Source organism: Erpetoichthys calabaricus, chromosome 2 (assembly GCF_900747795.2).
Source record: "Erpetoichthys calabaricus chromosome 2, fErpCal1.3, whole genome shotgun sequence".
In the NCBI taxonomy this organism is placed as follows: domain Eukaryota; kingdom Metazoa; phylum Chordata; class Cladistia; order Polypteriformes; family Polypteridae; genus Erpetoichthys; species Erpetoichthys calabaricus.
Genome location: NC_041395.2, coordinates 187,674,012 through 187,692,075, shown reverse-complemented (window position 1 = coordinate 187,692,075; position 18,064 = coordinate 187,674,012). Strand labels below are relative to the sequence as shown.

The window sequence follows — 18,064 nt, the reverse complement described above, 5'->3', positions numbered from 1 at the left end:
TTAAGAAATTTTAATGGGATGCTAAAATTAAGTATATATATATATACTGTATATATACTGTATATATAGTATATATATTAAGCATATAAAATGGATGCTGGAATAACAAGTGCTGCTTTTTTGTAGCGCCTCGCATACCTGATTTCCATATTTCCAACTTGTATCATGACAGCCTTGTGAAAACCAAAATAACAGAAGAAGAGGAAACAGAAACCAGGGGCCTCATGTATAAACAGTGCGTACGCACAGAAATGTTGCGTACGAACGTTTCCACGCTCAAATCGCGATGTATAAAACCTAAACTTGGCGTAAAGCCACGCACATTTCCACGGTACCTCATACCCTGGCGTACACAATTTCTCCGCTCGGTTTTGCAGACTGGCGGCACCCAGCATCAAAGCAGTGCTACTATTCCTGTGTGGTTACCCTTTCTTTCTTTCTTAGACCCACATTCCTGATGCGGCTTTATAAATACACTGAAATTAACTGCATATTGTTTATTAGTGTAATGCATCTGATTGTAATTAACCTGTAGCAATATAATGGTCCAGGGAATAGCCATAGTATTCCAAATACCATAACTGCTTTAGCATTGTTACGCTCACTGAATCTTCTTCTTCTTTCAGCTGCTCCCATTAAGGATTGCCACAGCGGATCATCTTTTTCCATATTAATCTCACTGCACCACTCGGAGTATTTATGTCACTGTATCTGAGTGGGGAATCACAGCAGCAGCTGATCGGAAAGAGAATTATCGGTATATAGTTTCAAGCACACACTACCTCAGCCACGGAAAAACACGTCAAAGCCTTTCCTTTACAGACCTCGCTTTTCAGAAACAGTTTCATCCCAAGAACTATAAACGCACTCAATCAGTCCATCAAGTGCTCCTTGTAGAACTGTTTGTACTTATAAGTACAATTACCCCAATGTAAAGTTGCACTACAGTTATAATATTGCACAACCTGCACCACTTTATAAAGCGCGTATGATGACGATATCATTTTTAAGATGAAATGCAGCAAAATATGTTGCTTATAGTATACAGATAAAACTTTAACTTCATTTAAATAATCTGTATTGTTAATAATTAAACATGTGAGGACACGGTGCCGCAGCGCTAGCTAGTTCACGGATAGCTCCTGCCTTGCGCTGTATTATTGCTGGTGCTGACGCAACACTAGAAGGATAGACGGATAGAATAATTAAACATGTACTACGAAGATATTTCAATGTTCCTTAAACGTTTTGAAGAATCGGCGTTCTAAGCTTACAGATGGCTTCACGTCTATTACAGAGCTGATTGTATGGCGATTGGGTATTTGGAGAAAGAAAAGTAAGGACAGGAATTGGAGGTTAGTACGTTTGAAAGAGACAGTACTTCTGTAATAAATTATTTCATCGAAGGTCGCAGATGGCGCAGCAAGCCTCTTGCGTGAGATATGAACAATCACTGCGCCACCGTGTTCCCATGTTTAATAACATGCTTTCATTCCTATCATCATGAAAAAGATATCATGTATACATCTCAGTATTTTAATTATTCAGAGAGTTGTAATATCACGAATGTAATGGATTCTGTGACCTGTCGGAGAAAGAGAAAGAATGGAAGCACGTAGTGATTCACACACATAGAGCACATAGAAGATCAAACACAGAACAAAGCATTTAACGTGCTACTTGAGAAACTAGTAAAATAAATGATTTTAAGATGAAGTTTATGATTTTCTACTTTAATGACAAAATAAACTGTGATTAAAGTGGAAATTTCGAGATAAAAGTTGACATTTCATGCTTTTTTCCCACTGTGTGCCTATTTTTTTTCTCTGTACCCTAATAAGCTTTCATATGACACTTAGACGGTCTGCTGCGAGTTGCCTTTTCACGCCGACTTTGATATGTGACAACTTCTTTTTTATTTTGGGCACTGTGCGACTTTGTGAACTTGAGCTTTAGAGTTTCTCTGACACTATGTCACTCGATCAACTTTCTTTTGTTGATTATACCACTGTTTAAACCAACAAATAGTAAGTTTTTCCTTTGCCTCCACTTGGTATTCGCTGAAATTCTTATATTTTCCCCCGTGCTTTTCCCATTGTCTTTTCACAGATGGCTATTTATATCAATTTGCATATTCAAAGAGGCATAATTCTGGGAGGAGTTGGGGCGGGACAGAAGGTGCGTGCATGTGCATTACTTTTCACGCTGATCGGGATTTATGTAGTGGAAGAACATGAAAGTTTGCGTACGCACAGATTCCTGCATCTGGATTTTTCTGTGTGTACGCACATTCCCGCTTTTGTGCTTACACCATGTTATAGTGTGAGTTCTACGCACAGCGTTATACATGAGGCCCCAGGTCTTTGAATTAAAATATGCATGAATTTTACAGTACATTATTATGATTGGGCTCCACCCATTTGCACTTTTTTCATTTCACCTGTAATTTTTACCTGTCCCTCCTATCTGTGTCTGTTGCTGTACAACACTAAGGATACTGCAGTCTCCTGATGGGAGGGCTTAAAGAAACAAAAAGGGGGATGACAGCTAATGGCTTTGTTCAAACATTGTATTTACTGCTTTTGCAGAAGCAAAATGTTCAATGTCTGTTTAATGCTAACTGCAGACTTATATAAAAAAATGTGTTTTGCATGTGGCAATCATGTGTACCTTGAGGAAATTAACAGGTCGCTTGCTTCCTTCTCACCTCAGCAAAACTGTAACTGGATGGATTAACTGAGAGAGCCAAACAGTATGGTTTCATATGTTCAACAAATATTGCCTATAGTATGATACATGGTTTCTCACACTACTAAAAGGCAACAGTCCCAAAATCTAACAAGTCCTCTGAAGTTAGGGTTACATTTTTTCCTAATATTAAGCTTAACCAAGGACTAAGACTTTTTAGGCCATATAGCTGTAGACTGACTATACTAAATAAGGCTAAATTCCAAAGGGTATAAGAGTTTTGTGCCTTTGTATTTATATCTTTAGAAAGTCTGTTTATGGAGAAACTTCCTTTAAAATTATATGTTTCATAGGGTATTCCAAAATTAATTAAAATTAATAGAACCAGCTTCTCTGAATGACAAGCTACCAGTTCCATGTGACTGGCCAGAAAAAGACTTTCTTCCTGTCTTCACAGAAGTCCTGCACCTTTATGAATCCACATTTCTCCTCTGAAGGGCCCAGTGTCAATGAATGAAACAGCTTAAGAGTCTGGTCTTCTCTGCTGAACTGCCAAGCATTACTGAATGAAACAACACAAAGTCTCCCTGAGGTGTGGGAGGTAAGCCAAACTGAGCACTGATTGGTTAGCCAGAGGAGGAGGAGATGAGAATGACAGAGGCAGGACAAACACACATTGTCCCTGTTCAGGGAGGAACAAGATCATATTCTTGCTCATTGCAACTGAAATTTATCAGGAATGGAAGCATACACAGTGCCTTGAGCTGACAGAAAAGAAATTATCCAGCATGACAGTCAAGGTTATAAAATATTTAGATTGTGTACTTGCAGTTTTAAAAGAGACATGGTATATTTTCTCTTTATCCCTTCTCAGGTTCACATACTGTGTGGTTAAGTTCCTTCCTACTCATTATATACACTGTCAGAGACCTGTTTGAATCACACACAACAATAATTACTGCACATATTTAACTTCAAAGTGGCTTGGCTATGAAAGCAGCAGAGACAAGTAAATATAAAATCATCAGTCAATAAAAATATTTAATCAAGCTATGAAATTATGAAATAGAAACACATGACAAATCTCTAGTGATAATAGGAAGAGATGATCCCTTCTTGCACCTTCTGTGTGCTTGTGTTTGTAGACATTTTCACTGTGCACAAGGTAACATGATTATACTGTAGAAACAAGATGCCATCATATATTTTTGCAGGGGACAATTTGGCAAGGATGGTAGACATTTATAACGTTTAAACATTGGCTACAAACACACAAACACAAAAGTAAAAATGAAAGAAGCAACAAAAAATTAAAGATAAGGTAAACTAAATAATAAAAATGGGGAATTCCTCATCTCTCTGTAGATTGGATGGTCTGCTAAGGCACTTTTAGAAAACTAGTCCTTTTTCTCCATGATTATCTAGGTCTCTTGATCTCTAAATTGGGGCACATCATTTTGTACTCAGTTCAGTTTCTACTTAAAATATTACAAAAAACAACAATCAGCCATTATCTTAGGTCCACCTACTTAATAAAAAATTGTTCCCTCATTTGTCCATGGAACAATTTGACTTTGCCTGGGCATGTGATTACTAGAATGCTAGCCCTTCTCCTTCACTCATCCAGTTCTTTCAACTCTAAATCTAGGTAAATGATTTTGTACTCATGGTCAGCTCATGTGTTACTTTGCTTGCATTTCTAATGTGATATGGCCAGGTGCAGGTGGAAACAGAGCGTGATAAGCAAAGAACAGATGGGACGCCAGCCTGGTCATCCCTTGTAATTTCTTTTTCCTTCTTCTAAAGTTAAAGTAATTGCCTTCTGGCAAAAAAATGGTATAAGCCCACAGGACAATAACACAAAAGACAACGCAGCTCTGGTTAGCCTTTCTCAGCAAACAGAAGGCCTCCCATGGAGGTCTGAAGCCGTCTGGTATCAGTTACAAAATACACCTCAGTGGAGGCATTCAGGCTTCTTATAATGGAAGGATCAGAAGGGCGGACGTAATTTCCCTCACTGGGCAGCTTCTCTGAGCTGCTGGGAGAAAAGGAGAAGACACAGTTAGTGACAGCACCCCTTTCACCCCAGGGGGATACCACCTACTTCAAGTAAGCCAACAAGGAGATCCTCTGACACACATGTGCGACATACTTAAAATGTCACAAAATACAAAAAACAGACATTTTCTCGGGTAAACCTACCTAATAGCAAATTGTTCTACCAGTAATATGACTCACACTTCAATGCACCACCCTCTCCAGTGAGCACAGTTCTTTTCCCATCTTTAGAAATCCTTCCTTTACACACAACTGCAATAGACAACCCTTTCAAACATTCAATTCCAGGGCCTTTCTATCCTTCAAAATTGCTGACACCATTCCACTGGGGCTTGCTCATTTACTTGTCTTCATAATCTATATCATTTTTGCAACTTCAATTTTTGAAAACATGCAGCTCAGTCATAAGAATATACGACATTTGACAAACAAGAGGAGATCATTAAGTTCATCAGGCTCATTTGTTTAGCTAATGGCTAAGCTGTCCCTTTATCTCATAGACATACTTCTTAAGGGTTGTCAAGGTTTCGACTTCAACTACATGTCTCAGTTAGTTTGTTCCAGATTCCTACAACTGTTTACATAAAAAAGTGCTTCCTGGCTTCAGTCTTAAATGCACTTACCCTTTATTACATCTGGTGTCCTTGTATTCATGATTCGTCCTTAAGCTGAAAAAGTTCTGCTGGATCTATTTTATCAATGGCTTTGAGGATTTTGAAGACCTGGATTTTGTCCTTATGCACCTTACATTCTCATTTTCACCTCTGCTCAAAATTACACAAGTTTATTTCTCTGAGTCTGTCAGAGTATAACACATCTTAAAGTCATGGGATGCATCTGGTTGCTCAAGACTCTCCTTCCTAAAAAGGTTGTTATACACAACAATTTCCATTGCATCACCAAATTTCAGAATCCTCTAGTCCTAAAGATTCCTCACGTCAAAGCTAAAGACACTATGGGCAATCTTAAATGCTTCAGCACTAGGTTCAACATACCTATTCAAGTGATATCCAGTACAATTTCTTCCCCAGGGATCACTTTCATCAACCTTTCCAAAAACTTTATGTTAATTAAATTAACATAATTAAATGTTTAACTTGAAAGCATTTGCCTAGGCTATAATAATCAGGCATCATGATCATCATCAGTTTAACAACTACAACAGGCTCACTCTTCTCACTGCCACTGCTTTTTCTAACCATTTTTCTATAACAAGAACAATGACTCCGGGCATTATCATCACCACTCCCTGCAAGGAAAAATGTGCACTTCTGTTACAACCACTAAGCTTTTTCATGCATTTACCATTACATCTCATCCTTTGTACACACTGCCACCATTTTTCCTGATTTTTTTATCATGCACCTAACATTTCATGTTACAACTCCAACTGCTAATAGCTGACATAGACAGGTGGGGGCACCACTCTGAAAGCACATCATTTGAATGTAAGGCTTTATTCCATTTGTCCTTTTGTACTTGGCTTTTTGCCAAGCAATTATACCAATCCAAAAAACTATGCAAATGAATGTTATATCAGGGTCACATTTATACTACACTAAACTGCAGCTTGCATCATGTAAGGGGCCATACATGATCATAGGCTACAGTATCTATTCCAATGGTCTAAAGTTACACATGAACCATGTGTACCATAGTAAAATTATTTGAATCTCATGCTCTCCCTTAATAATACAAATTTATTTGTATTTTGTATTTATTTATTTGTATTACTGCACATGTAACCAACATTTTAACAAATGTACACCAAATTAAAAAAAAACAACTACAGCCACCATTAATCTCAGTATATTAGTAAATTGACAAGTCTTCTGTTTCTTTCAGAGGCATAGGGTGTACTAGCCACACTTTTGGTATATTACCTTAAGCATTAAAATTTCACCCTCTGGCAAATTCAATACGTCCTCTAGTATGGTTTAAGTGTGAATATCATAGACCTTTGCTGCCCTTTCCTTGCAAAAAGAAAATTCAAATACTGAATGATACTGCAGAATAACTTCAGAAAGCATATGTAATCACCTCAATTTAGATAAATTATATTTCAGGAAACAACATAAGCATCCTATGGTTGCTGAGCCACTGCTTTTAGGTAGGTTATCAATTATCTGCTTTATTCAGAAATACACACATTTATTTAAGCCAAAGGGACAAACAAGCTGGAATAAAAAATTGCAATTACACTAATGAAAGAATACTTGGTGTTTATGAGAATGTCCAGACTTAATGTTACTTCTGTAATGTTTTCTCAATTCTTTCACTATCTTTACACATAAGGTCTTGAAAATCTTTTAAAACTATCACTTATTGACTTCACCATATCAAATGAATGGCAGACTTTCAAGCACATTCAAATCATTTTTCTTATTTCCTAATTGCAGTATTAACTACAAGCTGGTGGATGTGGGATGCAAATTCTGAAAAGGACATAAAACTTAAAATAAGGCAATATTCTATTATTGTGTATAGAATCATATCTCTTCGGTGTTGAAGACTGGTGAAGACCTAATAAAAAGACCTAATTAACACTGTTGCCTCAGAGCTCCAAAAGACAGAGTTTGAAATCCATCTTAGTCACTGTGTTTACTTTGATCATTCACCCAGTATGCATGTGGGTTTCCTCTGACCTATTTAAGTCAGATTAATTGGCAACTCTAACCGGCTCCAGTGATACAGTGTGAGTGCATGTGACTAAACACTGGGCATCTTGTAGTTCAGGACCAATCGGGATCAGACTTGAAAGATGTCAGACATGGAGACACAGACACAAACAAATATTTTTACGAAAACAATAGTGGGTTTTATTTACAGTTACATAAAAAAACAAAAAGTAATGGCCCAATCAAAAATAGTGAATACTATTTACAGTGCAATTTTCTAGTCCCAAAATTAAAATAATCAAAGACAAAAATGTATATACACAAAAACTGTAGTCTTCCTAAATAAAAACATGATTAGGAAGACACTCCACCAAACAAAGTCGTTTCAATGAACCCCAAAAATATTTACAAGAAAAAAGCAGTGAATATACAAAAAAAAAACTCTACCAACAATATCTACTTAAATACAAATGAAAACATATACAAATAAGGCACAATCCACTATACTGCTATACTGTTAGAAACTCACTCTCTCCACAACTGAGTCTAAACAGACGACTCCCATAGGCAGTATAGTGTCTTTTATACCTGGGATTGAAACCTACAAATCATGCGTAAAACCGCTGTCTTCTACCTATAGCGGCTGACACAGATCTGTTCTGCGCACATGCTATGCTCAGCACTTGTAATAAATAACACAGCAGCCTCGCGTGTGCGTAAATACGAGCACACCCTCGACGTTCCCAGCAAGAGAAGCCGATGCCTTCTCCGGAGTTACTGAGGTAAGTAACTCTTTATAACTTTGTTTCGGGGTTTTATCTGAGAACCAACTTCTAAAAAAAATGCATGCGTGTCTAAAATTATCTAAACTAAATGCACTGGCCTCCTTACTTCATTAACGGCAAGTTGCTATGGAGACGCGACTTTTTGGCTGGGCACTTGCGGCTCTCTTCAGGCCTGAAATGTACTTGTACCGCACAGTAAGCCTACAGAAGCCAAAGTTAAAATCCTCACTGAAGTGCACCGCCGCACTTCAACGATTTAAACAGGTAAGTGCTTGAACTTTATTAAAAGTCAATTGTTTCTACACTGTTCTTAAAGCATGTTTCTTTAAAGTTTTTAATGCCGAGCAGCAGATTACTACAGTTGCAAGTGTGTGGCTGTGGCCATCCAGAGCTGGTTCCTGCCCAGCACCCAGTTTCATCAGGATATGCTTCAGCTCTCCATAGACCTAAAACTGGATAATGGTGGATGAATAAATGGATAGATCCATTGAAAGTTTTACCTTGATTAAGTGTAAGATTCAAATCCACAATCTGAGCAAACAAGGTCAAATCAAACGCATTGTTTAAAACAGTATTTTCTCCCAATACTGTGGATCCGAAAAAGCTTTAATAACTATGATTGTTGAAAATACTGCCAACTAATACAAGTATTTTGTAAAATAATAAGAAAAGACAATATTTTGTGCCTGAAACACCACATAAAGTTTCTTGCTGTTCCCTCCTTCAATTACCCTTACTGTGACTCACTAATTGGCTGTGATCAAAATGCACTTTACCATGAAGCAACTTTATAAGACCATGTTAGGGTAACAAAAGATAGTCATTTTTGTGGTCAGAGACACCAGATTAGAATTTCTTCTAACAACACAACATGCACTTAAATAAGAACCATATTACCCATTCCATATCCACAAGTATAATTGTGGGAGAGTCCTCACCTCCTGTTAGTCATTCTTTAGTGATGTGTAAATAAAACCAGAGTACCAGGAAAACATCATTTAGATATCAGGCAATTTGTTAAATCTACATGGACAAAGAGTAACTTACTATACATGTTTCAAACCAAGGATGCTGGATCCTTGAGGCAACAGCACTAACCACTGTGTCAACAGACAATGAAATATTCCAAACAGAAAATACAAAAACAAATAGCATTACTTCATAAAACAATTCAGTGGTAAATGGATAAATAAAAACCATTCAAATCCAAAAAAGCCCATATAGTCATTGCTAGTGACATAGGCAAAGGCAAAAATCATTTAATAAAATCTATTCACTAAGTAGTAACTAAATCAATGCTAGGAAAAACATTTTCAATAATAATTAATTTTACTAACAAAATCTGCTTGTGTCATAGCACAGTGCTTTTTCTGTGCTTTAATTATACATAGTACAGAATATTGTAAATTTAAATACTAAATAATCATTAAGTAAAGAGTCTGCAGTCATAATATCAGTTACACATTGTTAAAAAAATAAATACATATTATTAAAATTCTATAGCCAAACATAAATCTATGGTAAAAAGTCATGGCTGAATGAAATAAGTTAATGAAGTAAGGAATAATATTGTCATTAAATAGAAAGTTGTGAACAAGTTTGACTGAGGACTGTACAGTGTGTACAAAATTAATAAATATCTTCTTTCGGCTGCTCCCGTTTGGGGTTGCCACAGCGGATCATCCAAAATTGTTGTCCACATATTGATTTGGCAAAATTTTACACCGGATGCCCTTCCTTACATAACCCTCCCCATTTATCCGGGCTTGGGACCGGCACAAAGAAACACACTGGTTTGTGCATCCCCTGTGGCTGGGTTTACAAAATTAATAAATATAATGTGCATAAATGTTAAAAAGAGAAAAATAATACATTTACACATGAAAAATTATAATTAAACATGCATTTAATCAAATGTAATAATTAATAGCAAATCAACATCAAGCAGACAATAAGATCTTTACATTATTTTTTCTTTTACTTGACATTACAGGAAGTATGCCATTTTTAAAAGAGTTACTTTGTAATTACCTATTAAGAGAACCTGATACTGTACTTGTTTGTTCACTACAAGTTCAAGTACAGTATCAGTATAATAAGTCTTCAGAATATATCTCATGAAAATTTTAACAAAAAAAATTTTTTCTCTAAGAAAATGTGCAAAAGACCTACTGTAAATATTTTGTTTAATATTTTAATTCATCTCAATACAAGGATGTATTTGGAGCGTTCCAAGCTGGAAGCCACAGAAAGGCAGTCTTTTCTTAACCTTTTTGGCAATGAAAATATGTGGCTTTACGTGAAAAAAGTGGAAAAGCAGACTGACAGTTTGTGGCTTGCTTTCTTGATTGAATTCAACACCTGCTTTATGGTGATAATCCAAGAAAAGGCAGCAGTCAGCCAAATGGTCTATATATATTTCAGCATGTCTGTCTGTTGGTTGGTTGGTTGGTACGTTTACATCAGTGTTTTGATTGGCTGATATTCTACGAATTTTGAAAATTTGGACCAACCAACTAAAAATGCCCAAGTGGGAATCGAACCCACGACCTCCCAAGTGCCAAGGTGCCGGCTTAACCATTGCGCCAAAGCAGTCATATGTTTACGCAAAGAAAACAAGCAACTCTACTTACAAAATAGTGTATGAGAAATGCTGCATTTCTACCTAATGGACAAATTGGGGAGTAGCTACATATGCCACTACCCCGTCAAAGAAGCAGCTTATCCTTACAAAAGGTACGATGCGTACTTTTGACATTTGAAAATAGCCCATATTATGCTTTAAGATTTTTCTCTTTTAAGTGTATTAACTTTATGTTGGCATGCTTTGGCTGCCGTCGCGAAGTCTTATGAGCACTGGTGGCGGCAAACTAAAAGCTGGATAGCCTAAACAGCTGTCCAAGAGACCTGCGTGTCACACGCTATTGTTTGGGCTTACACTATTTCCAAAAATAATGTTTTTGGTGGACAAATGTCTCATTCACTTTATGATTAGGTAATCATTGACAAAACCTCTGAACAACATATATTACCAAATATAATGTCTCAAAACCAAACCTCTGCGAATTCGATGCCTTTGAATATCGATTTTGAAAACCAAACCTCTGTCGAATTGATGCAACCAAATATCAATTCTAGAGATCCAAGGGCTCCCAATTTTGATACAATGGAAAATATCAATTTTGGAGATCGACAAGAAACAAGCTTGCATTTTAATGACGAAGAAACCCAAGAAAAGACCATAAACAATTTGAATATTGCACATTTGCCTCAACAACAAAATAAAAAACGAAGCACTGGGAAGCGAGTGACCAATCGGATTAAAAGAAAATCTGAAGGAAGTCACTCGACTGAAGAAGACGAAAATGCAAAAAGAAATAAGATTTTGGATATTTCAAGTGCTCAAACTACACCTCAAGAATTGCCAAAAACGAAGAAACCAAAAAGAATTTTTACTGAAGAACAAAAACTGTGGAATAAACAGCGACGTGCAGTACGACAAGCAGCAAAGAGTGTTCAAATCTCGCAGCAGAGACAAAATGAACGCCAACGAGTTGCAGCTTACAGAAGCAACCGCACGGAAAAACAAACACAATTGGTTCACATAATTGAGCGTCTGCGATTGCAACAAAAACTTTCTACTGCCACTGAAATTGAAGTTTCTGAAAGACGTGAACATGAATGGCAACGACAACAAGAAAGTCGGTCAAACGCAACTCAAGTTGAAATTGTTGAGAGAAGAGAACAAGAACATTTACAACAACGAGAAAATCGTTTAAATGCAACTGAAGGTGAAATTGTCGAAAGAAGAGAGCAAGAGCGACAAAGACTACGAGAAAATAGACTTCATGAAAACGAGGAAGATGCAAATTCAAGGCGTCAACAAGATCGCATTCGAACTCGAGAAAGTCGAGCAAATGCGTCTGAAATTTAAGCTCAACTTCGAAGAAACACTGAAGCACGTCGAAGAGCCTCTGCAAGAGCTGCTTCCAGCAATCAACTTTGTCGTGCTCTGGCTACAATTGAAGACTTTGATACCAACTTTTCAGTGCATTCAAATGGTCAATGAATGTGTACATTGTGGTGCTCTTCAGTGGAATGGCGAAACATCTTCTATGTGCTGTGGTGGTGGAAAAATTCGACTTGCTCCATTTACCCCTTTGCCCGATCAACTGGTTTTGTTGTGGTCAAATTCGGCTTTTATGAAGAAAATTCGTGCGTACAATACCATCTTTGCCTTCACATCCATGGGTGCAAGTGTCCACGAAAGCATTGCCATTGATGAACGTTATGCAAATGCAAGAGATGGTGTTTACACGTTTCGTGTACAAGGAAGCATTTGCCACAGAATTGGGGGATTGCTGCCAAATGAAGGAAACACTCCAAAGTTTGCACAGATTTATGTGCACGACAGTGACATGGATAAACAAGTTGCCACGCGCATGAGTATCATGGACGACTTGGATGAAAATATCGTCACTACAATTCAAGAGCAACTGGCACAAATTAATCCTTTTGTTACTCAATTCATGTCGGCTGGCAAATTTGCAAGAGAAGGCCGGGATTGTCGTTTGGTCATTCGAGAATCAAGAAACACCGATCTTCGAATTCACAATCGACCGACAGCAGATGAAGTTGCTGCCATTATTATTGATGGAAGTGAGCCCAATGGAAGGCCCATCAATTCTATGGATGTTGTACTGCATTGCAAGTCCGGTGGCTTTCGAAAAATATCCGATTTGCACCCAGCGTACGATCCTTTACATTTCCCACTTTTGTATGCATTTGGTGAAGATGGATGGTCGCCTAATGTGGAATATGTCGATGGGAAACGAAGCTACAATAACACTCGCGTGAACATTCGTGAGTTCTATGCCTACCGACTTTTTGCTCGAATCAATGATGAGTCAATGCTCCATCGATCCTCAAGATTGTTTCAACAATGGTGCGTTGAACAATATGTAAAAGTCGAGCTCCAACGATTACGCTATATCCAGAAGAATCAAAGCAATCTGCGTGCTGAGTTATATCGTGGTGTGGCGGATGCAATTGCAAGAGACGCTGACTTGGAACCATTGGGAAGTTCGTTGTTCTACCTGCGTCATTCACTGGAGGCGAACGGTACATGAGAAAGCAGTACTACGACTCGATGGTTATTGTGTGCGAATTTGGCAAGCCTGATTTATTTATTACTGTTACTTGCAACCCTGAGTGGCCTGAAATCAAGGAAGCACTGCTTGAAGGCCAAAAACCAGAGGATCGACCTGACATTGTTGCAAGAGCCTTTTGCCTAAAGCTTAAAGCTATTCGAGAAGACATTTTCAAGAAAAACATCTTTGGCAAGACGATGGCAGACATTTATGTCATTGAGTTCCAAAAGCGTGGCCTTCCACATGCACACATGCTCATCAAGTTGGAGTCTGAGTTCAGTCCATCTACTCTTGATGCCTACGACAAGTTTGTGTGTGCTGAACTGCCCGACCGACACCTGCAGCCAAAGTTGTACGAAGTTGTGACGAAAGCCATGATGCACGGACCATGTGGAAGCCTAAATCCGAAAGCACCATGCATGAAGGATGGAAAATGCAGCAAGCAGTACCCCAAGGCATTTTCTAACACCACACATTGCGACCACAGTGGATACCCTGTGTATAGAAGACGTGACAATGGCACAACTACAGAACGACGTGGCTTCGAATTGGATAACCGATGGGTTGTTCCTTACAATCCATACCTCAGCCAGAAGTTCGAATGCCATATCAATGTGGAAATTTGCTCGACAATCAACTCTGTCAAGTACATGTACAAGTATGTTTACAAGGGCCATGACAAAGCCACTATTTCCATTGAAAGACAGCCTGTGGATGGAAACATTGAAACCGTTGGTGATCTCGCAACAATTGACATCAATGAGATTGTCCAGTATTTAAGTGCAAGGTACATTTCAGCGTCTGAAGCTTGCTGGAGAATCTTCTCCTTTGCTCTCCAAGAAAAGTCACACACTGTTGTTCAGTTGCCTGTACATTTGCCTCAACAAAACATGGTTACTTATAACCCAGACACGACCAATGCAGAGTCAACAGACAGCATGAAAAACACCATGCTAACAAGATTCTTTGAGAAGTGCGCTGAAGACGAAGAAGCAATTAACTTGGTCTACTATGATTTTCCGAAGCATTACACGTGGCAAAAAAATACCAAGAAGTGGAAGAAACGCCAGCGTGGTGGAGAAAAGACAATTGGCCGCATGGTTTCAGTCTCCATTAAAGACAGCAATCGATACTACCTGCGATTGCTTTTGTGCTACGTCAAAGGTCCAACATCATTTGAAGACCTTCGCACTGTCCATGGTGGTTGCTACGACACTTTTCAAGAAGCTGCAGTGGCATTGGGCTTATTGGAAAACGACAACGAATGGTATCGGTGCATGGAAGAAGCCTGTGACTTTCAAATGCCTGCACAACTTAGACAATTGTTTGCAATCATATTGGCACTGTGCAATCCACATCAGCCTGGAAAATTGTGGGAAGCATTCAGCTCTGCGATGTCTGAAGATTTCCAACATCAACTCAAGACATTGTGTGAAGATCGAAGAGTTGTTTTCCGCACTCTGGAAGCACTGAACAAACACCTTTTACCTCATCAAATGACGCTGAAGGATTTTCCAGGACTCCCTCAGCTGTACCAATTCCAAGATTTATGGGCCGACGAATCAACAAGAAACAACCCATTGATCGAAGCTGAGAAATCCTATAACCATGCTGGCCTGTCCAATATGGTCAATCAATTGGACAAGTTAAATGAAGACCAGAGTCAAGTCTTCAATACAATTTTGGGAGCAGTAAACAACCAAGACAGCGACCAAAAACTCTTCTTTGTGGATGGTCCTGGAGGAACAGGAAAGTCTTTTTTACTCGACACCATTTTGGCTTCTGTACGATCACAAGGGAAGATCGCATTAGCTGTGGCAACCAGTGGCATTGCAACTTTGCAGCTTATGGGAGGTCGAACTGCGCACTCTACATTCAAGCTCAGTTTGGATCTCAATGCAACTTCCACATGCAACATTCCAGCTCAATCACAACGAGCTGAATTGTTACGCAATGCAGACTTGATTGTGTGGGATGAAGCACCTATGATGATCAAGTACGGTTTTGAAGCTCTTGACAAGTCGCTCAAAGATATCATGGGCAACGACAAAGTCTTTGGTGGCAAGACAGTTGTGTTGGCTGGCGATTTCCGACAAATTCTTCCAGTGGTTCCCAAGGCAACTGCAGCCCAAATTGTCAATTCGTGCGTCAAACGTTCATATCTTTGGAAACACTTTACTACATTTCGACTTAAAACTAATATGCGCGTACGAAATGCTGTGGACTCGGCAAGTGCCACTGAAATTGAAGACTTTGCTAATTTTCTGTTGTGTGTTGGTGAAGGAAAATCAAATGACTGTGAAGATTGTGGTCAAGGATTTGTCAAAATCCCCAAAGATATGGTCATTCCGTGGCAACCAAGAACAAATACACTTCAAACTTTGATCCATGATGTGTACGATAATGCCGAAGAACATTATCTTAATGATGGCTACTTTTCGGACAAAGTCATCCTGACTCCACTCAACGCTGATGTCCATGACATCAGCAACAAGATTGTGGATATCCTGCCTGGCGAAGAGCAAGAATACTTATCGATTGATTCTGTTGAAGATTCTGAAGGCTTGGATGCATCTCTATATCCTGTTGAATTTCTCAACACACTTGCTATTTCTGGGATGCCACCTCATAAATTGCGTCTCAAAGTTGGCTCTCCAATTATTCTGCTGCGTAATATCAATGGACATGAAGGACTTTGCAATGGCACACGACTTCAAGTCCGACAACTCAAGCGAAATTGCTTGCTGGCTTCGATCCTCACTGGAGCCCACAAAGGCAAACTTATTGCCATTCCACGTATTCCTTTGGTTACGAAAGATTGTGGACTGCCATTTGAACTTCGACGACGCCAATTTCCAGTACAATTGGCCTTTGCAATGACCATTATCAAGGCTCAAGGTCAAACAGTTCAAGAGCTTGGTGTTTACTTACCCCAACCAGTATTTGCTCATGGTCAATTGTATGTTGCCTTATCTCGAGCAACTTCAAGAAAGAAGATCAAGCTCTTAGTTGGAAAAGATTGCCATGAGGATCAAGATGGTCTTTGCATCAATAATGTAGTGTACCCAGGGATATCCACTTAAATACTTGAATAAACATAGTTTACGTATTCGTTAAGTATGCATTGATTGTGTTAATGATTCAGAATTTTATTTTGATAAAGATAAGTCGTTCATTTTATGGCATGTAACACTTTCATACATGACTTAAACTAGAAACAACTTTCATTATGTTTATTATTGCCTTGGAACTAAGATCCATACAGCTCAGGTGGTAGAGTGCACACTACCCTTGGTCGGTGGTTCGATCCCGGATGCCGGAACAAAGTTAGGACCTAACACCACCTACTGTCCACCTGGGTTCGAATCCCGATTCGTCGTGTGGCACAAATAACAAAAAACATTTTATTACTAAATTTAATCACGGTACAAATAATTTTGCACTTAATGACTTTTACCCTGCAACACTGATAAAAGTCGCCTGCAGCCCGTCCTTGACGGGCACGACTACCTCGTTAAATGTATATGTTAAGTTGAGTTCCACATTGTATTGCTCTCATACTACTTAATTACTGTGATTTTTGTTTTACTTTTTTGGTATTTATGACTAATTATACATTTTCCGTATTCAATATATTTCTAGTCATAAGCTACATAATTATAATTTTAAAACCTATTTGGTTATATTATTTGAATTGATAAAGATATTAAGGTTATTTAGTGAAATATTACAATTACATATTGACATATTGAAGATTTGTTAAACACACAGTATTTGGTATTTGTAAACATATTTTAAAGATCAATTTTAGTATATGTTGATGAATCGTGTTATTTGAAACTGAAACAGCATTAACTAACACATATTTGCACTTTTCTCTTTACTTTTCAGTTTATTTTATGCTTGTGTAAAAGGAATACTTTACATTTTATTATTTTATTAAAAGACCAAATTAAACCAGATTGCTCTGTTTTTCAATATTTTAAGGCCTGGGAAAGTTTACAGTGTGAAATTTTAAAGGTGATTTGTAAAAAGTCAATAAAAAAGTTCCATTCAGAGATCTAATTATCAATATGTAAAAATGTCACTTCATGCTGTCTGTTGATACAAGTATGTATTGTATAAAACAATCTTTAAAAGTATATAAGACGTGTAAACAGTGCAAGGATGGAGACACTGTAAAAATAGCACTAAGAGATGTAAAACAGAGGTCCTGACTCATTGTGATTATAAAAGATCCCTGGGCATTTTTCATAAAGAGTAGGGTGTTCCCCAGTGTCTATGCTAAATTGCCCACCACAACCAAGTCATTCTAGCCTCCTAATCATCCCCTGTCCCTAATTAGCTAACTATCTCTCTCACCCATTCATTTTCTAGTAGCTAATGTGTGGTGAGTCTATTGGTGCAAAATGTCTGCCATTGCATCATCCAGGTGAGTGCTACACATTGGTTTTGGTCGAAGTGGCTCCCCACTCTTATGCAAAGTGTTTTGAGCAGTAGAAAAGCACTATATAAATTTTAAAGATTTTTATTATTATCTATCGATGTTTCCATACAAATACCGATTTCTGACATATCTGATTGGCAGGACTTCTTCCTGGTTTGCATCTTATTTCTTTTCTGATTGCTGGGTGGAAATCAATTTTTTACTAATGAGAATGCAGCAGAAAAAACACCAGGGTAGCTTAAAACACTTATTAATAGTAACTAAATTTCTCAGCAGCAGTTTTGGTTGGGAAAGTACCTCTTTATAGTTTTGCTGCCT

The 18,064-nt window shown here is 38.1% G+C and overlaps 2 protein-coding genes across 3 annotated transcripts in view; one reads left to right on the top strand and one right to left on the bottom strand.

Annotated features, from left to right (window-relative positions):
• The window catches only part of LOC114646628 (mitochondrial glutamate carrier 1-like), a 108,428-nt gene that overhangs the window by 78,638 nt on the left and 11,726 nt on the right, over positions 1 to 18,064 (bottom strand). The gene's annotated exons all lie outside the window — the stretch shown is intronic.
• On the top strand, positions 11,929 to 16,382 carry LOC114645498 (uncharacterized). The gene is given in 2 exon segments (XM_028793344.2): positions 11,929 to 13,210; positions 13,213 to 16,382. Coding segments are annotated over 2 exon segments (4,452 nt in total).